Raw genomic sequence first — 27,951 nt, 5'->3', positions numbered from 1 at the left:
CAAACGTTTATTGCTCATTTGATACCAAGCCTTTGTCATTTAAAAGAAATTTATAAAGCATAAATAGTCCTCACTTTAGATTAGGTCACAAAACTGCATGAAGTTGAGTTAATGAAGCATTAATTAACATACATAGTAACATTAATTTATGCCTGAATAATAAAATACAGAAATGTTGATTTGGACAGTTTATTAATCGTTTACTAACACATTCTGAATGATCTTAAATTAGCACCAACAGTTCTTAAATAAAAATGGTCTGTAAATGACGCAATACTGAATTTAGTAATGAACAATTAATAATGTATGAAAATACAACAACAAATGTGCTTATAAGTTAAGAATACAGCATTTGTAGCTGTATTTATAAACTGCTTACTAATTCAATTCAATTCATGTTTATTTATATAGCGCTTTTTACAATGTAGATTGTCAGAACAACTTAACATCGAAGTTATAGTAAAGTCCAGATTTCACAGTTGAAGTTCAGTTTAGTTTAGTTCAGTGTGGTTTAAATTCCACTGCTGAAAGTTCAAACACTTAAGAGCAACTCCACCGAAGCGCAGCTCCACCAGTCCTGATCCGAGCAAGCTAGTGGCGACAGTGGCGAAGAAAAAAAAAACTTCACCAATTGATGAAGTGAAGGGGGAAAAAAAGAAAAAAGTCTAATCTGTCATTTATAACTCTTTCAATAGCTTTCCTTGATGTTTTTGTGAACACAAAGACATTGTTGCTCATTTTGAGCTGCTTTTTCAACGGCTATGGGTTTTTAATACAATATAAGACAAATTCAGTTTGGCTTGTAACATTTTTATTTTCAAGAACAAAACCACAGATGTGTGGTGAACATTTCAGTTTTTTGTTCTTTCACTTATGCTTTAAATTCCTTTTTCTGTTACTTTCGGAGAGGAAAAACTCTCCCAATCACAGGCAGCAAATGGCTTCTGGTCTATTTCAGGAGACACAGATGTGGATTTACAGAACATTCTTACAAGGCAAAAACATGAACATTGTTCCCTTTGTCAAAGACCTAAATGTAATACAAATGCCAGTGCCCCATCCAGGGAAAAAAAAAAAAGAAAACGTTCTCCCGTAATGCTCTACTCAAGGAGAAAGGTAGCACATCCAATAAACAGAACAACACAGTTGTTCAACTCAGATGAAATACAGAAAATAAAAAGAAAAAAGCATGACACTGTTAAAACAGTGAAGTTACTTCAGATGAAAGTGGCAAATAACTAAATGAACATACACGATTTGTCAGATGCAACGAAAAGCATATGAATCTAGATCACAAACTCTGCAATATACAACATTGGTTCCTCAACGGTGAGGAATTTAATCTCTTCAAGTCCATATTTTGCACATAAATCTTATGAGATTTTCACTTCGGACCAACAATCAAGCAATTAATAATATCACTGAGACTGAGCAACAATACAAGAGTACCACAAGCGTTCTGTGCAATATTTCAAAGACCATCATTATTTTCCATCCACAAAACAAAAACAAACCTCGAAAGCATGTAAAAGAGATGAGCATGGCTTCTTATGTTGGAATATTTAACCATAGTACATGTTTTTAGACAGCTCTTTTTAAGCATTATACATTCTCTGTAGGCGGTACCATGAACGTACTATAAACCTAACATAAATGTAAACAAATTAAAGACCAGGTAACACTGATTTACTCTGAATACTTCAAGTGATATACATGATATATTTGCTTGTGTGGAAAAAAAAACAATGAAACAACTCAATTTATCAAATAGGAAAAATAAATGGATGATGAATTTCTGGTCGAGGACAAGCAGGTGAAATATCATACATTTAGCAAAATTAGCCCTTGAGGTTACTTTATGGCTAAGAGCTGAGTAAAGCTACATACAAACACATTTATACACACAGATGCTTGACATGTAACACATTCCGCACATACAAAAATAATAATAATCCATTATTCATGTCAATATGAAACACTTACTGTTGAAAACAACCTAATGCAGCTTACATTTTATATCTGTGCTACAAGTAAAATGCAAGTACCGATTTTCCTAAACAAATCACTGGAATTTTATGGCAAATATTCCAAATTACCCCAGGCACTAAACTTCATTTACACCACAAAATACTATTGACATCTTTTCGAGATGACCCTTTCAGACCACAGACTCAACAATAAACGAAACAAGCAAAAAATTCAAAGAATCCAAAGGAAATTGAAGTAAACTGATAATGCCTTTAAAAAAAGATTAACATAAAAATATGAAATCATAATCAAACTATAAAATAAACTGTATTTAAAATACAACATTACCACAATGACCAAAGAGTAATAAAACACTCAACATGAATACAACAGTCTGGTAAACAACATAAGCATCGGCTGGTTGTGATCACCAACAGATGATCTTTATATGGGATCCGGAAATAACCTGCTAAATAAGTGCACGTTTGGCTTTTGATATTGGACAGTCCGACGTTACAAAATACCTTTCATACAAACTTACCAGCAAAAACAGCAGAGTTTACGGATTAAAGTGCTAGACACCAATACTGAAGCGCTCTTGTCAACAGCATGGTTAGATTTTTTAAACTCTGTGCTTTGCCTGTTTACCCCAGAGTAAATGCAAGACAATATTAATGGCACATTCTCCTAAGAATACGGAATTAATTCCCTTTCATATATATTTAGCAAAGACAAAAAGCAACCTAAATAACTCCTGAGAGAATCTCTATTGCTTTTTGTCTTTCTATATGAAGCTTGAGTCCAGTATGAAGTGGTTTGCGGTCCTCGATCACCAGCGACCGCTGACACTCGCCATGTCTGTGTGGAAGTGGCGTGTCAGTCGACCGCTGGCACCACCTTCTAGGAAAGAGGAGCGAATGTTGGCCGTGTCAAAGAGCTTCCTCCTGCTCTTATTCAGCTCTGAGGAGACATTTAATATATGATCAGTAAACCTTCAGGTAAACACATGAGCTTCATTTCTGAATCTGATCTCCTTGAGTCTAAAGGCCCTGAAATATATGCAAAACTGGTGTGGTGTCAAACAAAAACAAAAAGTGAATTTATCTGATACGGTTGCCCTCAGCTTTAGGGGCCATTCACACATGCACATTTTTCCATTCCAATGCGCTACTTTTCTATTGTTTTTTTAGTTTAACACATGATTTATAGATGTTTGTGACCGTTCTTGCATCTTTTGCAGCACCTCGCACTGTATTTCAAGATGGCGTGTCAGGAATTTCAACTCTTCGATGTCAGTTACAAAGCAGAGAGCCAATCAGAACAACTCTGAGACACTACTATTTACAGTAGCAAGTTGGCATGACAACGGTTTTGTTTGGCATTAACATGGTAGAGGAGGTGCGTTCCGAGTCTCAAATAGTTTTTGGTGATTTTTAAAAACCATTCGTGAGTGTTGAATCTGGCGCTTTTAGATGCAAAGATGTGTTCTGTGTGAATGGGCCTTTAAACCACCATTGGTCAATGATGATAACATAAAAGGTAGGTGTTCCACCTTCTTTAAATGGGAAATCTTATTAGATTTAAGAAACTGGTCTTATTCATTTACATATTTCGTCATTATATAATTACTATAAGTATATATAGACAAAAGTAACTATAACCTCTTAAAGCCCAAGGCGTTTTTTTAATGCATATTTAACATAAAAAATTTTTTGAACTTGCTTTAACTATCAGAGAGTAAAAACATTTCCCCCCCCATTTTGGACAGTTAAAAATAGTGTTTGGGACATTTCATATGCTGCAAAACAGTAGCTGGATGACACTGCATGTCTGTAACAAATTATAAAACATTTAAGGTATTTTAAATAGCCACTTAAGAGCTAAAATGTGCTGTTTACGTATGTGGACACTCAAGCTCTAGGAGGTTATAGTGAAAAACTTCAAAGTGTTCCATTTCATGCACACTATATGAATTGATTACATTTTTCTTAAAAATATAAATAAATACATCTGAAGTATCTCACAACATAATAACAGTTGTTACACTCAGTAAACTATTAATGAGATTTCTTTCAAATTTAAAATAAAAATATTGTCATTTAGAGGATAAAATATTACCAATACTAATGATTTAACTTTAGAATGTCTTTTTTCAAATGTCTTTTTCTGAAAGAGAAAAACTCAAATTATATATATTCTTTTTAATGTGAAAGAAATGTCATCAAGCCTTTATAAGACAAATATTTACTCAAACACACCCCAATTATATTCATTACATCCAGAGAAACCGAGAATTATCAATACAATATTTTACAAGCAGAGAGAAATAATGTTTAAAAATTCAGTAGTTTAAATTAAAAGCATTAATATTTATTTTAGGTTACAAGCGAGCTTTTGTTTAACAAGGTCATATTGGAAGAAAATGCTCATTTTATTTGTTTTATGATCTTTCCCTATTGAGATCCCTCACCTGAGATCGCCAATAACATTTTCCTGCGAGCACCAAATGTGGTGATTCCCAGTTCCTTCAGATCTGGATCCGTTAAGGTAATGAATGTCTGCAGATCAATCTATTAGAAAACAATGCACAAACACATGCAAATTAATGAACGATTACAAAAAACAATATTAATTAAACCACATTAGTAATATGCTAGTAACTAGCAAAACTTCTTTAATTAAAATGCAATGAAGGAATTTTTCTAAATTAACACTTATTTTATAACCTAAATTAACATGCTCACTACATTAACACAATAATTAATCATATTTCTATATTATTTGCACTAATATGACAATATTTTAATATCAGCCTTACCTAACTATAAATGTTTTACTAATACATACGTCATTTTACTAAAATATGACAACTTTTGCATATAATGAAATTTCTTGGGCTTTGCAAACATTATACTAACTGTTTATAAATGTAAAACACAACTAATTCCACAGATGTTGTAAATGTATTACCTCCTGCTGCTGGAAGATGTCTGTGTATTTGCCGAGGCCGAGTTTGCTGAACAGCTCTGGCAGATCTGTTCCTTTGAGAGAGGAGCTCAGAGAGATGCCATTACTGCCAGTCAAAGAGATGCTGTCCATATAATTACTGCTGCTGAGATACTGCTCACCTACTGACCCAAACACACACACACAAACAGTCAAAGACAGAAATACTCACTCTTTCTTGCTTTAAGGATAGAAAATAGGTCTTTAGTCTTACGAGATTTGTTTTTTATTCTCTTCGGGCTGCTGACAGTCTGGGAAAATTCTGAATTTCCTGACAGTCCGTTTCCATTGATATTTACATTCCCATTTAAATCGCCCCATTTATCGGATTTGGTGTCATTTCCTAAACCCTCCTGAATCCCAGTGCAGGACATAGATAGATGAGAGTCCTGAAAAACAAACAAAAAAAACTGAAGAGATTGTTTTCCTTTATGGGTGTCTTCATTTTAACATGTGACTGTGCACCAGTAGGTTTGTACCTCATAAGTTGTGCCCATGCTGGGTTTATATGGCACATGATGTGCTCTGCGCAGCTCTTTTATGCTCTCTGCTGGCATTGATTTAGAAAAGCCAAGCCCGCTCCAGGTGTTTGTGGGGGTCCGAATCTCTGTCACAACTGGCTTCTTCAGCATAGCTAGTGAAAAATGCACAAGTGCTTAGCACTGAACCATATGGTTTCTGTGGGTTTCAAATTGCCCAAGACTTTTTAAGACCAATTAAAGACATTTTAAGACCTACAGTTGAAGTCAGAATTATTAGCCCCCCTGTATATTTTATTCCACAATTTCTGTTTAACGGAAATAAGGTTTTTTCAACATAATAGCAACATAATTTCAACATAATTTTTAAACATAATAGTTTTAATAACTCATTAAATAGTACATAACATTATACTAGATATTTTTCAAGATACTAATATTTCGCTTAAAAGTACCATTTAAAGGCTTAACTAGGTTAATTAGGTTAGTAGGTTAATTAGGTTAGGTTAACTAAAATAATGATCAACATTTTTGTATAATTTACCAACATATTAATTTTGTTGATGTATTTATGCAATTGACATCACAGAATAGTGATTCAGCAGCACATAGAGTTAATAAAAGGACTCTTAAATTGTTATTTGTACAAATTTGGTTAGTCTGAAATAAAAATTTGTTTAATCTGCCTATTTTTTTAGCTGGGTTGTGTGTCACCATTGTCATTGCCAGAAAATGGCAGTTAAATCGAAAACATTTTCCCCCATTATGTGGGGTGGGGGGGTGGGGGTGGGGGGGGATTTGGGGTACTGGAGATGGGTCTGAAATATGGGGGACTCCCGAAAAAAACGGGAGTGTTGGCAGCCTTGGTGCATCTGAAACTTATTTTACATCTTGCAAAAAGGGGCATAATAGCTCCCATTTAAGACCTAAAACAAAGTATTTCATGAATTTAAAACTTTAAATCACTGATCTCAAATTCAGATGAAGTGATGTAAAAGTCTTTCCTCACCTTTAGTTGCAAGCAGCTTCTTTTTCTCATAGTCGAAAGTCTGAAAAATATTCACATGCAGCCACTGAGTATGATTTAGTGTGTGTACAGTTGTGAGTACAGTGTTTGCGTATGTGCATATAAACCTGCATATGTGGTGCAAGTCGTCTTTCAGCAGCTCTCTCGCTTCCTGGTGCTCTTTTATCAGTCATTGGATTGTCTTCAGAATCGGCCAACACACACTCAACACTGCATACACAAACAGTCCTCGTTAAACATCACTGACTAACGATAATGTAGGAGGAGTATTTTGTAACTGAACGTACTGAAGCAGTGTGTTCTTGGTTCTCTGCAGAAGTTCCACCGTTTGTCTTTTCCCTGGCGAGACCGTGCAGGAGGCCAGCATCTGCTTCAGCTCACTCCCATTGGCTGAGTGAGATGGACTTCTGGGCATGCCCACTTCAACAAAGGTATCTGAGCCTGACACACACAAACAAATTGTGGAATAAAATTATAATGTGTCAATAATTTACAAAGTGAATCCAATAAGTAAAGATTTGTAGACATACAAACTAACAGAAATATAGTTATTGTAGTGGTTGGCAAACTGAGGCTTCATGAAACACTGAAACAGTCAAAGCAAATGCGTCGAAGCTTCGAAATGTTTCGAAACCCCACTCTACAGTGACACCTAGGTCAAATGTATTCAGTTTTTTGTCATTATTACTTATCTACTGTATTATTTATTTATTTATTTATTATTATTTTTTTTAATTTATATATATTTTTTTAATTTGATGGTTTTAATATTACATATTTGAAGTGCTGTACTGAATGTCATGCCAATAAAGCAACTTGAACTTCAGGTCTGTGGAAAATCCTGAGAGAGAGAGAGAGAGAGAGAGAGAGAGAGAGAGAGAGAGAGAGAGAGAGAGAGAGAGAGAGAGAGAGAGAGAGAGAGAGAGAGAGAGAGAGAGAGAGAGAGAGAGAGAGAGACAGACAGACAGACAGAGAGACAGACAGACAGATTTTATACCTTCATCGGTTGATTTACTGGAAATGGATTCTGACTGGGTGTGTCCAATGACTTCCTGGGCCGTGTCACAGTGGGCGGAGTTCAGTGAGACAGATGAGATTCGACTGTAAACAGAACTGGCGAGCTGCAGCAAACACGCATCCAAACACACACAGTAAGAATATACATTTAAAACAACAGAAATGCACTCTTTCTACCTACAGTCAGTGATGATACTTGCTGCAATGATTTTAATTAAAAAAATAAAAAATAAAATAAAAAAAATCAGTCAAAATAATTAATAACCATAATGCCTAAAAACATTGCCTACACTGTATTTTTATGCCATACTTATTTATGCTTTTGAATTGCATTATGGGACCTTAAATTGGGATCTCACTTCCAACAACTTTCAACCTTGAATTTATTTATTTATTTATTTATTTATTTATTCATATTTTAATGCCATATCACAGCATTGGCTATATTCATGGCAAAACCCATACTAAATAAACAATATAAAAATCATATCAGTTTTTTAACAAACATACATATACAAAAAAACATTGAAAAGGGTCATATACAATCTTAAAGATAAATATTCTAAAATTGTTCCAAAAGACACCTTCACAGACATTTCCCTTAAATTATCAACTGAATAAAAACATTCTCTAATATCATTTAAAAATACACATTCTATAAAAAAATATGTTTTAACATCAAAATATTCTGACAAGTCACAGATAGGTTTCTCTTCAATAAATATGTGTGTGAGTCTTGAGTGTCCGATTCTGCATCTCTTATGTACAACCTGATCATGTCTACTTTCAAAATGGTAATACTTTTAACCTTGAAACGTTCCAAAAAGTGACTTTTATGAACTTTTTTAATAGTTTAAAGTGATATATTGTCTGAGTTGGTGTTGTATATTATGGCACAAAAACCTTGTAATAAACTGTACATTTTCTGTTATTTTACAGAATTCTTTCTCTATATATTGTTTATAAAACATTATATTATTTCAAACAACTAAAATGTCAGTAAAAGTCACTTTGTGAAACTGTAGAGTTGAATTTTTAACATCAAAAGTTGACAGAGCAGAGATCAACATCCCATAATGCAATTCACAGCCGTAAATAAACAGGAAAATCACAAAATATGGAAGCTGTTCATAAACGGATATTCTTTACAGTGTAGGTGTGGAGTAGAGGAAGTGGTTTTCTCACATGTCCGTTGAGATGTTCGGCGCTGACTGTTTTGTGTATTGGAGCGAGTCCCGGTGGAGGTGACGGTGTGTGAGTGTGTGCTTGACTCTGGACACCAGACAGCAGGAGACCACCGAGAGTCGCCTGAGACACCGACTGCAGCATCAGGTCTGTGGAAAACCCTGAGAGAGAGAGAGAGAGAGAGAGAGAGAGAGAGAGACACACACACAGAGGATCATATAGCAGGTGTGTATATATTATACATGAGATTTACAAAAGCACGCACACACTCACCTGCTGCGTCGGCTGCTGAACTGAGTGCACTGGCCCAGAGTGAAGGAGTGTGTGAGTGTGAGTGTGTTGGTGTATGAATGTGCTGCGTGTTGTTCACCGCTCCATTCTGAATGTTCAACACAGAGCCGTGACCATTAAGAGCACAGTTTGGGTTTGGAGAGCCATTAGGAACGGGGCTGACGGATGACCTAAGAAGACCAGCTAAAGAAATGAAGAAAGAAGAGAAACAGCTTTGTAAATTGGACAAGTATGAGTATAGTATCACCGTTTTACAACAGGAAAATGTATGCTTTTGAATGTTTAGCAATTTAGCTATTTACTTTTAGCGAACTGTAATTACCTGCTCCTTTTTTATTACATTTTACAACATTTAGCTAAACAAATCCAAATTTACAATTGCTATAATATTTCCAGGGAATATGTGATGCTTCAAACTTCAAGTATTATGTAATTTAATAAAATTTATCAATAAATCATATTTTATTAAAAAGATATTTGTCAAATAAGTTTCCATGGACAAAGCCATTCTGAACATTTAAAGGGTCACGAAACACCAAAAAGCATTTTTTGAGATGTTGACAGTCATATATATGTCCCACATTGCTAAAAACACTATTAGGACCAGAGATGTATAAAGTACTAGAGACCCAGACTTAAGTAAAAGTACAATTGCTCTATCAAAAAAGTGACTTGAGTAGAAGTTGAAGTGCTCTTTAAGAACCATACTTAAGTGGAAGTACTAAAGTATTCAACATTTTTTGTACTTAAGTATTGCAAGTAGTTTATTTCAAAATTTACTACTCAAGTACTGAAAGTAAAAATACACGTCTTGTGTAATGTAGTTATTAAAAAAAGGCATCATATTGTTTAGTTTATTTTAAATATCTTTTTTGGGGCGCATGATTAAGCAGAACGAAAAGAAACACGGCTTACGATACTGTTTTTCTCTCGCGCTTGAATCACAGATCTGACAGATTATAACAGCTTTAACACACACCTTTTAAAGTTGTGTCACAAAAACACTCCGTAATCCACTCAAAATGCTATTGAACCCATTTTGGGTCGCAAATTACCGGTTGTAAACGCTGTAAATGGAAGTTCTAAACATTCTACTGGAAGACACTTTGGCGCCCTCCATGCAGTAGCCAAGAAAAAGGTCTTTAATTGTAATGAGTAGAGGTTTGAACCTACATTGGTCTCACGGTTTGGTTCGGTTACGATTATCATGCCATCGATTCAGATCAATTCGATATCTCGGTGCATTTTATTAAAATCTCTCTCTCTCTCTCTCTCTCTCATGTATTAAACAAAACTCCAATACTTGCACACATGAGCATGAATAGCAAATAAACTAATGCAAATATTATTCCGCTTGCTTTTTGAGCACTGACAGGCGAGGTCTTACACCCCTATGATTGGTTATTGTCTTCACCTGCTCAACAGAAAGGGCTGGTTTTAGAAATAAAAACGCTGTTCACTGATGGCGGGAAGAACAGCCGCGGTTACAGTCTGTATGCGCATAATACGCGGTTATCACAGGTAATCCATAATAGACACAGTGGGGGAAATCGCCATTCCTTAGACTTTTAATCTGATCAAAAAGAATTAGCTTACACGTTGACAGAATTTAACCTACAGTACATTACCAACAAAGCTGCTCTTCTTACCAGCAAGATGGGTAACTTTTAATTACTATTATCAGACTGATCCTTAAAGTAACTCTACTGCAAACATGCACAACTAAGAGTTATAAGAACAACATAGGGGGCTGTTTTAAAACACTCCAATAGTGTGTGAGTGAATGTGAAGCACACACACACAGAGCCCATGTACACGCACACACATTCACAGACATACACACAAATACACAGCTGAATCTAATTATGGATCTGTTTGGCAGCATGAGTTGTAATCTACGAACACAGACAGTATAATTATAGTGACTGTAGAGCTAAAGCAGGACTGTGTACACTCCACTGATACAAAGGCCTTTTTTAGAAAACACATTCAAGAGATTACTTTTAGATTATAAACATACCTTAGACTGAGGTTAGGCCATAAAGTATATACTGTTATAGTGCCCTCTACTAATGTTGGCATGCTTAGTAAATACAAGCTAAAAAATCTCTTTAATGTTAAACATTTTGCTCTTATTCGACACTACAGTTTTTTATGTCTTTGTTTAATAATATATGTGTAGATATGGATAGTTTACATTTTAAGTAAAGCTGGGTCATGACCTGATGTTTCATGGAGGCATAAATACTGGGAAACACAAAGCAAACCTCAGGCTGAAATTGCCCCTATACCCTCAAAAAGTGCCGTCTTTAGTGATGTCTGAAACCATACTGGATGTAAAGTGCATTTAATCAATCCCACAATGAACAGCAATAACGAGTCGACAAGACATGTACACTCAACAGCTAGAAAATCCCTATAATGCAGCGTGCGTTGAATGAACTTCAGCGTCTGACCACAAGATGGCGTCTACACACAATCCTATCGGTGTGTGATTAAAAATAAAATATTCCATTAAATAATACACAAATATAATAGACAGCTCATTAAGCATTAAATAACTATCACATGGTCTGAAAATTTTATCTATCTGAGGGATTCATCAAATAGCAAAGCACAAACAAAGCAAAAGTGCTCAAATTCCCTCACTTCTTTCATTGGCTCCTTCAAATGGACTATATTACTGGACTAATGTTGGAAAAAGTGAATGAGGGTGTAGGGGTTGATTTCGCATAAATCATGGGTCATTCATCACAATGAATAAAACTAAAGAACAAAGAAAAAATATTGTTGAGTTTCTCAAAATCAGAAGAAAATAGCAAAAACAGCAAATATGTGCCCATTTCCATCATCAGAGCAATAATGAAATTATTACACTGTAAAAGCCAACAGTCAACTTTATCAAATGAGTGTAGTTAACTCAAAATTTACTGAAAGTTATTTCTACTCATTTGAAAAGAGCTTTGAACAAAGCTTTGAAGATAATGAGTTAATTAAATACCTCATTACTTCAACTTAAATGGAGTTCACAGTTCTCATATAGATTAGTTTTTAATTCAAATGTTTTTTTGCAGTCGGTTTCCTCAAACTGTTTGGGTTGCCTTAAGTTGTTGGGTTTTACAGTACTCAGTTGGTTTGAGTTCTCTTCATTTATTGGGTTTTACTGTGCTCAAATTACTTCATTTACTCAAATGGATTAAGTTCACAGTATTTTTAAACTTAAATGGTTTGTTGCAATCGTTTTCCTCAAACGGTTTGAGTTACCTTAACTTTTTGGGTTTTACAGTGTATAAATCAGGCTGGAAATTGTCACAGCCCAAACAGTTTAAGTGGCCAAAACATATCCAAGTGAATATCCAAGATCCAATATCCATATCCAAGAACTGCAGAATTCTGGCTTTACCTAAATCTCCACAAACTGATTAAAGAGATATTCAAGAAAAAAAGCTTCTACTCTCATCCAAAAACTGAATTTCATATTAGTTTTTGTTGATATTTTGAGGAAAAGATCAAAATGTTAAACAATAATGAGATTATTATCACATATCTATTGACAGCCTTCTTTGCGCAGGACACTGTATCCATCTTTTCATGTTCTTGTGATACTGATGTCATGCTAAAATACCTACCCGCATTATTTTAATAATAGATAAAAACACAAAGCAAAAATACCTCTCAGTCAGTTTTTGCTTCATTACTAACAGACAGCTCACAAAGTGTTAAATAATTATCATTATCATAGGTTCTGACCAAGAAGTTGAAAATCTAATCTATATTTCACTCACTCCTTGGACTATGTTAGTGTATTAATAATATAGGGAATAGTGAATGAGGGTCGATTTCATATTCAGCATGTACTTTAAGTAATAAAAAAAGAAAACAATCTAGAGGAACAAACCACAGTCAACTCAAAAAAATGTTGTTGCGATACTGATGCCACGTTAAAATACCAAACATAAGGCTTTCGTATTTATAACAGATAAATACACAAAGCAAAAACAATTGTTTCATTGCTAATAGACAGCTCACTAAGTGTTAAATAACTATCAGAGTCTGACCAACAAGTTGAAAATCTAATCTATCACACTTTAACACTTTCATATCCATAACAGATAAAACACCAAGCAAAAATACCTCTCAGACAGTTTACACTATGTATATGTATTATCTGTAGTACAACCTTATTACCTGAAGCCATATATTTTAGATCTTTTGAATGAAAGTTCCCCAAACCTTAAGCGCAACTCATAATTTGATGCGCTCTAGTCATGTCCCAAAAAATTGTGTATATAAAGTGCATGTAACAACATTACCCAGAGTGCTCAGCCTCAGTCCAGCTGAAGCCAGTGTGTCCAGTCCAATGGAGGCGATGAGAGGAGGGGATGAAGACAAGTGTCCATTAACGGAGACGGAGCTGATAGAAGAGGGAAAACAGCTGGACTCGAGACCCAGCAGGATCCTGCGCACCTCATACAGAGAGCCAGCGTTTCTCTCCACGCTCTTCACAATCACAGACTGAGAGAGACAGGCGGATGGTCAGAGACATGATATGAGGAGCACATGTAAACATGATGAGGTGCTGGGGGTTTGTTACCTTGCTGGGTTGTTTAGGTTTTGGTTTAATACTGATGAAGACATCCAGCTGCTCCATGAGTGTCGTGATGACCTGAGATGCCACCTCCGTCTCCTCCTTAATGTCAAACAACAGCACCAATGGCAGACAGCCCTGAAATATACAGGAAACACACATTAGAAGGAGACAGCAACAAAAACATAGTGCTTAACACAAAAAGTTATGTTTGTTGTTTGTTCAAACCACTTAAAATGAGCGGAAACACAATTCTTGAGGTTTTTTTTTTGGGACAACTTGAAAACTAATATGTTAACTTAATTCTTTCATGCAGCCCCAACACAAATTGATTGCGCTGACCCCAGTATTTTTACAGTATATGAACCCAAAATCCGAAAATCTGTTGTAAATCTATATATTAAGTTTGCATAAATATTTTTTTTTGGGATATGAAGCAATTAAAGTTTAATAGACAGTTCAAAATGTCTATATACAGCACACACACACATTCAGCTAAAAGTTGAAAATGTCTACATACAGTACACACACATTCAGAAACAGAAAATCAGGCCAAAAACTAACAAACAACCACAAAATAGTATTATATGTAGTATTAGCCTAAAAACCAGCAGATTATACTGGGTTTACATAAATAAATGTTCTGGATTTTATACAATTAAGCTTAATAGACAGCACAAACTTGAAAATTTGTATATGAAGTTTACTCTTTTATTAAATAAATAAGCCAAGTGCTACACACTAAAATCATTTTAACACTCATACTGTTTACAGTTTGTAGTTTTAATAGAGAAATATAGTGTGTTCAGGGCTTGACCTTTACTTTTTTGATCACCAGCCACTGTGGCTAGTAGTTTTCCAATGTTACAAGCCACACTCGCTCTTTTCACTAGCCACAATTTTGCTGTTGGGAAAATATATTTTATATGCATAAATTTGACTTTGGCATGCTAAAAATGACTATTTTTTTTTAATTTTGTGTTATGTACACATGCCTCCTCCTTAATTCACATGACTTTAAAATAAAAAGCACGAGCACCTCTTTTTTACAATCTTTTTCAAAGAGAAACGATCGCACCAATTTCGCTTCCAGGCACAATTGTTTTGCATAAGGAAACAGGAGCTTTTAAGCACTCGCGCGCATCAGCTGTGCATCGCTTACAACGTCAGCGATCGCCTGTGTCTTGTTGTGCGCCTGATCATCCTCTCATCCGGTATTCATCTGTTTTTTTTTTTTGCTCACGCGAACAGTTGTCAATCGTGTTGCTTCTCGATTCTAATAGCACATTTGCATGCATATTGGCTAACGGTCTTAAATTAACATTTTAATCTTTAGGGATGGCAATTTAAAAATTATTTTCAACCAGCCAAAGTGGCTAGTGGGGGTGTCTGTCTAACCCACCACAGCTGAAATCTACCTGCATTTGGCGGGTTGATGGGTGTTAATATCAAGCCCTGAGTGTGTTTAACATTTTTTCCAAGTATAAACCTTTGGAACCAGAATATTCCTAATTAATATTGAGCAGCAAAAACTACAACAAAGTTGCTTTGAATAAATAAATATATAAACATAATTTTGATTGAAATACATTTGAAAAAACATGAAACATAAACTTAATTAGAAATTAGACATGTTACCCTGATAACTAACAGAATTAAATGAATCAGAAGTTAAAAATGACTAAAATACTAGTAAAATGCTAAATAATTTAACAGATTTTTTTTTAAAGTGTTAAATCAATATGACAAGCACATCACAAAATAACACACTCAAACTCCAGACGCTCCAGAGACAGACGAGTCTTCGCTGAGGCCAGCTTCCAGCCTCCGCCACTGAGACTGCAGCTCTGCACAAGACGTTTGGCCAGCGGAGAAATTAAAATGATCGTGCCCAACTGAGCCTGGTTTCTCTCAAGGTTTTTTTTCTTTACTTCCGCCATTAGTGAAGTTTTTTTTTCCCTCTCCGCTGTCGCCACTGGCTTGCATGGTTCGGGATCTATAGAGCTGCGCATCGTTGGATTTGCTCTTCAGTGTTTGGACTCTCAGTAGTGATTATTAAACCACACTGAACTGAGCTCAACTGAACTGAACTTAAACACTACAAACTGAACTACACTGTTCCTATTTACTATGACCTTTTATGTGAAGCTGCTTTGACACAATCTACATTGTATAAGCGCTATACAAATAAAGGTGAATTGAATTGAAACTAAAACGAACATTTAAAGTGTAAAAAAAAAAAAAACAGCTAATGAATACTTTACATAAAAAAGCACATAACAACTTCTCCTTCAGGCAATTCATGACTAAATGATTTTGAAAATATGTCACTTTGCCATTATGAGGCCTCTGAAGATTCGGTTATGGTCTGAAATTGGCACTGGGGCTAAAGCTGCATTTCCTGTTTTGGAAAACACAAGAGTCAGAGGACAGGAAGAAATCTGGCATGAGTCTCTAAATCCTTCTGTTTCTAAAGCCTCAAGGTCTTCATCCAGTCTGATCATCTGTCAGCGCTTACAGTAACCCTCGTCCAAACATCTCTCTCAATTTCATCTCTTTCAACACAACATGTGTTCTGTTTTCACAGATCGACCACAAATATGGAGCAAGATATTGAATTAAAGAGCAGGAGAGTGAACAGAAAAAAAGCAGACAAACTGTAGCCGTACCATTAGGAATGTGCTGGGTTTGATACAATTAAGCTTAAAATTCAAAGCGTTTTGCTTAAGGTAAATCATAGTCTTTTTTATTTTAATTTTTTTGCTCAGAAATAACTTAGTCTGTTGTATGGGGGAAAAATACAGGTCTACTACATTTTTTTTGTATTTGACTTGACATTTAAAAACCTCTTTCCATCTTTTTTTATATCCAGCGGGGAAAATAAGTACATTGAACACGTCACCATTTTTCTCAGAAAACATATTTCTAAAGGTGCGGTTGACTTTAAATTTTCCCCGGATGTTGGTAACAAACAAAGAAAAATAAATGAATTACAAATAAATAAATAAATGAATAAAAAATTATGAATTAAGTTATGCATAATGAAATTCAGCAGGGAAAAAGTATTGAACACATGAAGAAAGAGAGATGTGGAAAGGCAGAGAAAGCCCAGACAGCAGCTGAAATCTCTCAGTAGTTATTCAGCAACCCTCTGACCTTCGTCCGTGTAAATTTATATTAGCTGCTTCAGTCCAACATCTACATTATCAGGATAATGAAGATGAAACCAGGGTGGATATTTCAGCATAACAATGATCCAAAACAAAACCAAGGACACTCTCAGATGGTTCCAGAAAAAGAAATTCAAGCTGCTAGAATGACCCAGCCAATCACCTGACTTAAATCCAATAGAGTATAGGAAAGAAAGATTGGAGTTGCTAGACGAGACCCACAGAACCATCAAGATTTTTACTTTTTAAGACTTTCTATTGATGTCTGTGAAAAACTCACACCTGAGCAATTCATGTGACTTTATTCTCCATAGGAAAGGAGTCTTTAAGCTGCCATTAACAAAAAAGCCCTTTATATAAAGTATTAAATATGTTTCAGTGGTTCAGTACTTTCTCCTTGTGTCATTTTATTCTTATTACACATAACTCATTTCTCTTTTTTTGTTTTATTTTTACGTTTGTATTGTTTGGGTTTTTTACCAGAATCTGGTTATATTCCACGTCAACAGCTCCATTAGTAATATTCCCAGGAAAAAACATGACATGTTCAATCCTTATTTTCCCCACTGTATCCATACTTTGATTTTTTTTTACTTACTGTCCTGTAAAACTATCCTGCTATTTCTGTAAAAATGTAATAAACAGAAAAAGTTTACTAAACAAGAATTATTATAGAAATAATTTTTACATTAATATTTAATATTATATTAACATTAGAATTTTGTTTGTTTTTTGTTTCGTTTTATATATATCCTTTTATTTTGTATAATTTGAATAAAAAATGCATGTAAAGTGTTTATTTTAATGTACTGTATTTCAATGTGTACAAACTGAAAATTAAAATATATTATGGAAGAATTTAAACCATTATTATACATTATTATTTCATCAAAAACTTATTATTTAATATAAATACAGAATATTATATCAACTAACTGTAATTAAACAAATATTAGAGTGAATTCAGGTCAACTGAGATAATTCTTGTCATTGAGATGACCAAGGAAAAATGTCCCAATAGACCTGAAACCACCCTATATATATATATATATATATATATATATATATATATATATATATATATATATATATATATATATATATATATATATATATATATATGACATTTTTGAGTTAACATTGATTCCTGTTAAAACTTGTTTATTATTTGAGTTGTAAAACAGTTTTTTTTACTTTTATGATCATTTCTGCCCTTCAGGTGTTTTGTTATCATGGACTAGTCTGAGAAACTGTATCTGTACCATGATCTGCTGTCTGGCAGCACAGACGGCGTCAATGCTGCCCTGAATGTAGACAGCGGAGCGGCTGGCGTTGCTGTTGTGAGGGCTGATTTCAGGAAAGTGGATGTGGGCTCCAGTGCGCTGCGAGATGAGCTTGATGTTTGCTCCGTTGCGGCCCAGAAGGAAGTGGTGGTGTTGGGGCGCGATGTCCAACTGTGTACTGACCAGAACTGAGGAGGCCAAAGAGCCTGCAAGATGCTCCAACAACAACGCTGTACCACGCTGAAAAACACACACATATACACACACACACACATATACACACACACACACACACACACACACACACACACACACACACACACACACACACACACGCTTGATATAAATCACACAGACAGATATACTTTTGACACACCTCTTGCAGTTGCACAAACACATATAGGGATGCCAGAATGTGAGCTGCTGACACACACACACACACACACACACACACACACACACACACAACCATTAATAAAATATTAGGCATTTCTTCTAACGTCTTGCATTATGTGGTAAAGGCTGCTGTTTTTGGTTTAATGTCTGGCAGATGTCCTTGAAAAGTAAATCTCTCCATTTCATGAAATGACCTACTTTTTTGTCTCCTATTCACAGGGCTCATTTTGTATCTGATGCAGAAGGCAGATTCAAAAGGTTTTTTTTGGCTCGGGAGCATTGCTAATAATACAAATTTATAATAACTACTAACAGATTTTTGTATTTTATTTATTTTCTGACATGAGGTTCGTTCTAGGAAACTTGTTTATTCTTGTTTATCAAATATTGATTGTCACCATTACATCAGATTAATATTCAATGCGTCTTCTGTAAATCAAAGTGGTAAAAAATTATTATGAAAAAAACATTTTTTGCTTAGAAAACAACATTTACATTTTTTCCCTAATAAATAAATAAATTCATTCATTCATTCATTAAAGCTGCATTGCAATTTTATTGTTTTGATGCTTTAAAACTGTGACCCAAATTATACATTAATAACATTATAAAACAATAAAATTAGACTTTAATAACTTTAGATTTTAATACTGATTAAATAACAACATGCACAATATTATCTTTGACTCCAGGCCATTGAATTATATGAAACTAATGCCCACCTCAATGTGCATTTATTTCTAATAGTTCAATAGGCTGGAGTCAATTACTCCACTTACTGTATGCTATGGTTACCACACCTAAAGATGTTGTATTTCAGATGTATTTCAAGACATTTGTAAAGGTTTATGTCTTCAAACTGCTCCTGTGTGTCAGACTAGCCTCTTGAAGATCCTATCTAAAGCCTTTTATATCCAGTTTTGAAGTGATTTTTGGCTGTGAAGTAACTGAAATAGTGTAGTGATGTGGAACTGTAATGAGGTCTAAACCTGCCTGGAACTACTTTAGCTGTGTGTTTAAAGTTTTCATTCATTGGATTTTTTTTTAAATGTAAGAACATTTATATGTATTTATGTATGTATTATAATATCTTTACATCAAATTACAAAAAACAAATTACCGAATATGGGCATTTAATATGCAGTGTCTATAAGCAGTAAATCTGACATTATTCTCACTTCTGGCATGCTGTTATCAGTGTCACACATTTTTTTCCTTTTTCTGAAAGTCTTGATAACATCGTAGTTTTTTCTTTTATTATTTTAGTAAATAGGATTGTTAAAACCCCCCACACCCCCCCCCCCCAACCCCCCACAATAGGATTTTTACACCCCCCACACTCCTCTAACTTATACTCCTCACAATCACTGCACTATTTAACACTTGCACATTTAAAGTTTGCACATATTCATTGCACTGCATTGCACTGATTCACTTATTTGAACTGTACATACCCACTGCACATGGACATTCGTAATTGTTTATCTATCTGCACACTCCTGATTATTAATAGCATCCTGTACATATATTCATTTATTGTAAATCTGTTCATAGCTAATACAAGCTATATATAATGTTCATAGTACATCCATCTGTAAATATTACCTTAGTTTTTCTATAACTGCACTTTATAACTTATACCTGTATCCTGCACTTGCTGCTATTGCACTGCTGGTTAGACCGAAACTGCACTTCGTTGCCTTGTACTTGTACATGTGTAATGACAATAAAGTTGAATCTAATCTAATAATCTAATCTAAAATAATTTGTTGTGCTTTCTCATTCACTGTGCTCTAAGTTTACTTAACTATGATGACCTTTGCTACTGAGAAACCTAGAAATGTGAAAAGGGTCCATAATAGCACACTGTAAAAAAAATCCTGGTTGCCTTAAATTTTTAAGTTGAATCAAATAAATTTTACGAGTCCATTGAACTTATATTATGCTAAACTGACTTAAAACAGCTTGCATAACTTATAAAATTAAGTTAGAACATGATTAACTTCGTTTAATAAGTTACAATGAATAAAAACATATGCTGTCAAGACTAAATGATCATATAATTTTTTGCAGTGGAGGTAAATCTAGATAGGATACATGGCCGGCTGGAAGTGCGATATGCACATCAATACAGAAGCATTTTTATGACACTGTATAACAATAATTTATATTTTTACAGTACTGTGATGGTTGGGTTTAGGGTTGGGGTGGGGGTAGACGTTAATAATATACAACAAATGGGAAATTTAGTAAATAATATAAATAATTCTCTTTAACTTCCGGCCAAAACCATATCTGATCTAGCAACAACAATAATAGCATGCTTTGGAATGTCACTGGCCAATCAGAATCAAGTATTCAGCGGCCCCATATTATAACTAGAAATAACTCAAATATTAATAATAACAACAACACTAGTTCTCATGTATGTCCCTTTCTATGTAAGTGTCACCTTAACTCCGCTGGAGTTGTTCTGGTTTGCGCGGACGATGGCGGTGTTGCCGTATAGACGGGACGGCGGTCTGAAGGAGATGGAGACGTTGTAGGTATGAGAGATGTGCTGAACTACAGGAGAACTGCAGTCCACAAGCTGCACAACACCACTGCACTCGAACATCAGCACCAGCGGCAGCAGCTCCTGCACACAGAAAAGCAACACACACCTTACATTGAGCAGGAGAATACTCTCACCACTAGAGGGCAGCACTTTCAGGCAAGACACTGCAGGTTGATAGGGTAAAATGATTAACTAATAGTTATCGCCATATGATCGATTATAGGAAGAATTGCAAATGTTTTTATATTACAAGCTTTCTCAAATGTTATGTTTAAATATGCAAATGAGGCATTGGTTTATGGTTAAATATGTGCTAATTTGAATACATTTTTAGCACAACATTTCTGAACATTTAGGTTTAAAGTCAGGTTTTTACAGTGAGGATTTACAATGTAATGTAATATAATTGAGAATATCACATTCAGAATAAAGATATGAATAAAATAGTGCACTTCATTGTAAGTGCTGCAGAAGTGGAGATTTTAATTTTGAGCCTTTAAAAAATACTTATGCAAGCCAAAGTCAAAAAGACTCACTTAATAGTGTATTTTGGATATATTCTTTACACTAGACTTTGCATAAATTCTGAAAAGCCAAAAAGTACAAAATGTTTAAATTAACAGCTGTTTTAAAAAATAGTTTTTATAGTCTCACCTTAAGGCTATGATTGACCATAACTGATTTGAAATGAACTGATCGTAACCACTAGGGGGCGCGACAGTAAATTATGACTTACTCTAAATCTATTTGAGACTGTTCAGGATGAGTTAACTCAAAGTTATTCGAATGTTTTGGTAGAGTCATATTTTGGTTGAAAAAAGGATTTATACATCTGTACATTTGTTACACAAAAGTTTGTAAAAAAATATTCTGTTTAACTTCATCTTGTTCACGTGAGGTTTTATAGAATTTCTAAGATATAACCCAAAAATTTCCAGTGTTAAATCTACTGTAATTCATGGAATTTATTGACGTTATTTTTTAGTTAAAACTTCTGACTGATAGATAGAGTCATTCATTCATTCATTCATTTTCTTTTCGGCTTAGTCCCTTTAATAATCAGGGGTTGCCACAGTTGAATGAACCGCCTGACAGTCAAAATTCATAAAACCAGCATTTCTTTATATCAATAAAACATCCAAACAAATTCCCCTGAAAGGTTTTCAAAATCCTACTTTTACTTTTAGAAAAAAAGATTATTTTCATCAATGAAATTACTCCTTAAAATGTTATTTAAAAATATTTTGATGCCCATAAATGAACTCCATAAATATGCATATTAATAATATCTCTTTAAAATAATATTTTATTAGTACAAATCTAAATCAGTCCACACTAAAAAGTAAATAAAATAAACAGATAAATAATGTGTATTTCGAGGGACATTCAGCTTTGAAAAGATTTGTTTTCTGAAAACAAGGCTTTTTATTAGAATTATGATTAATTTTTTTCTTATTAACTTATTTATTTTTACGCATCTCCTTGGGGTCAAAATGAACCCAAAAGTGTAACGAATGTTAAATCTGCAATCTGAGGATTCAAAAAATAAATAAATAAAATAAATCGGAATACTGAACAATGCATATTACTAATCAAAAGTTACATTTTTATATATTCATAGTAGGAAACTTACAAAACATATTCATAGAACATGATTTGTACTTTTGTATGTACAGTTTTGAATGTATTTTTGGCTATGACTTGGGCAATATTGGCTGGTTTTGTGATCCAGCATCAGAATTGTACATCTATATGTGATGACATATCTCCTTAAAATGTCAGTCCTGTAATGCACAGCTCAACTTTAATCAATCAAAAGCTCACCCGTATTTTCACTCGCGCCGCCTCTACGCCAGTCAACTGTCCTGCTATAGACACCTGAGAGAAAAACACAAAGACAAAGAACTGATTGTCCTTCACAAGCTTTCTTCACAATATGAGCAGATGTGTTTATTCCTTTCTCTCATCCAGCAAGAACGAGAAGCTTAAATAAGACATCGTGTCACATCCAGAAACCTGATTTATTACCCATCGAAACATTAAATGGAAATATGTGCATGGCTAGACGCCAGTCTATAAACCCTAATTAAAGGTCCTGCGTGCGTTTCATTTTTTTCATTTCCATCAGTTCATCCCGACAGCGTTTAATCATGGCCTGCGAGCATTAATCCCTGCTCGGTTCAAAGAGTGCATCTGGTTTGGCTCTGAGGTGTGTGTTTGTGTGTATGTTCGCTACTAACAGTCCAAACTGTCTGCACGCCTCGTCAGACCACTCAACAGCCTATTAAATGCTGAGCGTCGTCCAGCAGCCAATCAGATCCATCATACTGCAAAGCGTTCGCATCCTGCAGCCAATAAAAATGGTTTCATGTCCCTCAGCCAATAATATGATTCAGCTCAAGTTCAGACACTGCTGGACAGTATGATGGAAGAGATTTGCTACATTAGCATAATGTAAGGCTAAACAGATTTGATAGTTTGGATTATTTACATTAAAAACTACAATTTGGTTATCGCGTATTCACCCACGTCATTTGAAACTAGACATTCAATTCAGTTCAAGTTCATTTATGCAGAGCTTTTCATGATATAGCTTTACAGAAAGAAAAGTTACAATTGGTGGTAATCAGAGGTTACCATGTCAAAGTAATGCTCGTATATTGCAGAAATGTATAGTTCTGCGATAATACAATCATATAGGGCAGTGTTTCTCAACCACCTTCCTGGAGACCTACCAGCTCTGCACATTTACCATGTCTTCTTAACCAAACACACCTGATTCAGACCATGAGCTCATTAGCAGAGACTAAAAGACCTCTAATGGGTGTGGCAGACAAAGGAGACACACTGATGGAGGTTGAGAAACACTGTAGGGGATGAGGAACAAAATTAAAGGGCCATAAAACCCTCTAGTTTCACCTCTAGTTTGAAAAGTCAGGAAAGTGGGTGAGTCCAGCTTTGTTTAGGTGGTCAAGTGGTGAAAGAGGGAAGGGTTTGCATGAAAAGGGAAGTTTCAGTACATGCATAAGCTTATTTTAACAGAGGCAACACAGATGCAGGAAAGATAGACAGTGACCTCGTTTACATGGACATCAGTCATTAAATTATTTGCTTTAATCTGAATAAGACAATAATATGATTAAAGTGTTTACATGAGTTGGTATTTGAATGTTCCTTTCATGATCCTGTTTTACAAATTAAAGCACATAATACCATTAACATCATTGCTTCAGCAAGCTATCCGCTTTTCCTCTGGAGTTTCATGTAATTTTTTATGTTTCCTTCTTAATTTGTCATCTTTAACGGCAGTTTGCCCTATTTTGCCTTTTTTTCAGGAACATTTCATGCATGCAAGAGTGTTGTTTCAATGGCATTTTTGATATTGCATAGCGTATGGAAAAAAATAACATCTCTGCATTTCAGTGTTTACATGTTTACATTTGGAGAGCAGCATTTACAGCGGATCTTTCGGTCAATAATGTTGTAGTGATACTAATGTACTGTAAACTTAGTTACTAAGTCATTTTGATTTTGCCAGTACAGACATCCAGTCTCCACGCTGGAATTAACACAAGGATCTAATCGCTGTGACGTAGCTTCATATGTTCTTTTTAAACCAGAAGAATGAATTTTCTCGAAATAACGCAAAAACAAAATTTTGTGTGTCCTCATAGTGTTTTTAGCAACGTGGGACACAAATACCTGTGAACATCTCAAAAAATATGTTTTGGTGTTTCGTGACCCTTAAAAGTGATCATGATTACAATGTTAGGAAAATTGTGAAAGTTTAAAAGTTGTTTTGCCAGTATTCATTAATAAAATAAATTGTGGTAATGGATATGTATGGATATTAGGCACAGGATGATAACCATGTTCAAGGTATACTGCGGTTTGGAAAAGTCAAGGTTTTAAAACCGTCAAAACTTTCTGTAATACCCTTCCTAAGGTATGTGTAAGATTTTTTATTTACATATTTTTTTGTTTTTTAGGACAACAGAATCTCCAGAAGAAAAGACATCCAAAGATGCCATTTTAAATTGTAAGGAAAGCTGTGCTTTTGAAACGAATGAAGACAGCAGAAGTATTTGACATGTTTTTGACATGTTTACTGCTCCAAAATATTTTAAATGTTTCTCAAATTAAAATATAGTGTTCAAAGGCGAAAAAAGGATTTGTTTTTACCCAGACATATAAAAAGAATATATTTTAGAGCAGTGAGCACAATATTGTGATACCGTGAAACCGTGATATTTTTATTTAAGGTTATTGTACCGTTATCATACCGGCCCATGCCTAATGAATATATATATTGTAATGGTGAGCATTTATAAAGTACTTGTATAATGTACAAGTGCTATGTATAATGATCTCTAATTCATGTCAGTAATTACAATTTATATACAGTATGAATGTATTTTTAATTTAAAATCAAGAGTGTTTTTGTTTTCTGAAAATCATTAAATGTGTTATTACGATAACAAACGGTACAGTGATAATCCTGTCTACTGTATAGATTATTATTATAAAGATTATTGTGCCAATGAAAATTCCATGCCACAATATCCCCATTTTTTGAAATCTGTGTAAATTTTTGTTCTTTCGTAGTATAAAGAAGGCAGTTTAGCAAAATTTACCACATACAGTGTACACACACACACACACACACACTAAAATGCTATAATGTGATAATATCATTAGTAACTAATGTAGTTTTTATTAATCTATTAATTCATTCATTTTCTTTTCAGCTTAGTCTCTTTATTAATCAGTGGTCACCACAGCGGAATGAACCACCAACTTATCCAACATGTTTTACGCGGCGGATGCCCTTACAGCTGTAACCCATCACTGGGAAATGTATTAATCTATAGTATGATTCATTTATAATTTTATGGATCTGTGTAATTGGCCATCGTACGCTTTGAACGATACAATAATAAAGCACTTCAATTCATCTGTTTTTGGTAAATGTATTGTTGCTGTTGTAATAATACTATAAACAAATTACCAAATTATGTAGTTTTCTACAACTATAGGATGTATTATTCAACATCAATGGTGTAAAGTAGTAAATAACAAAAACTCAAATTACTGTGAGTAGTTTTTTTAAATCAGGAATTGTAATTTACTAAGTAGATTTATAAATGTGTACTTTTACTTTCTCTTGAATACATTTTTATTGCTGTATCAGTACTTTTACTCTAGTATTTTACTTCAACCTGCAGTCACTACTTTATTTTTTGTGATTCCTGTCCAATCAAATCGCACATAGAAAGTAAATCGCACCGTACTGAACAACCTCAAGACAAGGGCGCTTTATAAATGCAGCAAACCATTTGCAAGCATTAAAAGTGTCCAAGAAGAGACGTCCAAAATCTTTACACACAATGACACAGATTGCATATCACTGATGAGAAGATGGCAGATGTTTACTGTGTGATGACTGAAATCGCCAAATGATCTTAACCTCTTAAGGCCCAAGGTGTTTTTTTACATGCATTTTTTATTTCTCTTTGCTATTTGGGCTTATTAGAACCTAATTAAAATAAAAACCTAAGTATCATCTTTTGATATGATGCACGTTTAGAGAAAAATGATGTCCATATAAGTGGACTTGTGGTCCGAATTTACATTACATAAAACACTTTTTCCTGAATTTTTTTAAATGCATATTTAAAATATGCTTTTCACAACGTAATACTCACTACTCTTGAGTAATTTTAAAAGGGCTACTTTTTACTCATACTTATACGAGACACCTTTACTCTACTTGTGCTACATTTTTGGCCAAGTTGTGCTACTTTTACAAGAGTATAATTTTTCAGTACTCTTTCCACCACTGTACAACACACAATACACCACAGTTTACTATAGTAAAACTAAAGTATGCTACAGTACTAATAACAATTTATTAGTTCAATGCTACGGTATTCATTTAAAAAAGTGATGTAAAGACTATAATATATTCAGTATAATACACTTAAGTATGGGTTAAAAATACTACAGTAAATTATTGCTATTGTTTTTTTTATGTGGGAACTTGCAAAAACCTTTTGTTCATCAATCATGGTATTGTAAACAGACCCACAAAGAACGTACATTTTAATTGAGGGAGTTTTACTAACATAAAAAAGATTGTGTGTGTATTATCAAGGTCTCTGCAGGTTTCATCAATTTTCACAAATTTAAGACTTTTTAAGACCTTTTTTAGACATTATGAAGGACATTTCATATGTATAAAGAGCAAAACACTAAGGATTTTTTCTCATGGTTAGTGCAAAATATGTTTACTTGCACCATAAAATCCAAATATGGTTATTTCTTAGCCACACATTTTAAAGATGTGCAAACGCTTATTATTTACATAAATTTTATTCAGCGTTACTTTAAGAGACAAGATTTAAAAATGATAATCAGCTAAATGTATGCACAACAGTCTGTCCAGGTGAGTGTCCTCACTAAATACATGGAGAACTTTGAAACAAATGTTATCATTGTTGTGTAGCGCTACATGGACAAAGGAAAATTAAGACCAGTTTAAAATGATTTAAGACCTACAACGCCATATTTCAGTAAATGTAACACTTTTAAAGGCTTAAAATTTAGTTTTTTTTATATTATTTAAGACTTTTTAATGTCTGATTATGTACCTGGTTGCTCTTCTCTGCTTGACTGTGTCTGTTGGAGTCAGGGAAGTGTATATGGCAGCCCGTCTCCTCCATCACCCGTTTGATGTTGTGTCCTCCTTTACCAATGACATGCGAGTGCTCTGTGTGGGACACGTCCATCTTCAGGGTCACTCGATGGCTCTGCAAAGGGTCAAAGGTCATAGCTTTGAAACCTGAAGAAAAGACTTTTAGAGCTGAATTAAAAATCCTTCAGTCCTGTTCCTAATTCTAAGCAGCCTGTGATTAGACACACTACTATTTATGCATTAAAATGATGTCGAATTTTTTTTAAAGAAATGCTGCTCTTTAAGCTTGC

The 27,951-nt window shown here is 34.4% G+C and overlaps 1 protein-coding gene across 2 annotated transcripts in view; it reads right to left on the bottom strand.

Annotated features, from left to right (window-relative positions):
- Positions 1-794: 794 nt before the first annotated feature.
- The window catches only part of bicc1a (BicC family RNA binding protein 1a), a 73,125-nt gene continuing 45,968 nt past the window's right edge, over positions 795-27,951 (bottom strand). Inside the window, exons 5-21 of one of the 2 annotated variants that reach the window (XM_056476823.1) lie at positions 27,618-27,776; positions 22,792-22,845; positions 20,863-21,048; positions 17,994-18,254; positions 13,568-13,699; positions 13,287-13,488; positions 8,956-9,156; positions 8,683-8,843; positions 7,478-7,601; positions 6,768-6,921; positions 6,588-6,690; positions 6,463-6,502; positions 5,454-5,608; positions 5,189-5,363; positions 4,939-5,099; positions 4,439-4,538; positions 795-2,928 (exon numbers count right to left, since the gene is read on the bottom strand). In XM_056476823.1, the coding sequence (XP_056332798.1) occupies positions 2,798-2,928; positions 4,439-4,538; positions 4,939-5,099; positions 5,189-5,363; positions 5,454-5,608; positions 6,463-6,502; positions 6,588-6,690; positions 6,768-6,921; positions 7,478-7,601; positions 8,683-8,843; positions 8,956-9,156; positions 13,287-13,488; positions 13,568-13,699; positions 17,994-18,254; positions 20,863-21,048; positions 22,792-22,845; positions 27,618-27,776 (2,499 nt within the window). In that variant the 3' untranslated portion in view covers positions 795-2,797. The remainder of the gene's footprint in view (positions 2,929-4,438; positions 4,539-4,938; positions 5,100-5,188; positions 5,364-5,453; positions 5,609-6,462; positions 6,503-6,587; positions 6,691-6,767; positions 6,922-7,477; positions 7,602-8,682; positions 8,844-8,955; positions 9,157-13,286; positions 13,489-13,567; positions 13,700-17,993; positions 18,255-20,862; positions 21,049-22,791; positions 22,846-27,617; positions 27,777-27,951) is intronic. The other variant, XM_056476824.1, reaches the window with a different exon arrangement.

The sequence above is a fragment of the Danio aesculapii genome, chromosome 17 (genome assembly GCF_903798145.1).
Source record: "Danio aesculapii chromosome 17, fDanAes4.1, whole genome shotgun sequence".
NCBI lineage: Eukaryota > Metazoa > Chordata > Actinopteri > Cypriniformes > Danionidae > Danio > Danio aesculapii.
This window is presented reverse-complemented; position numbering and strand designations above follow the sequence as displayed.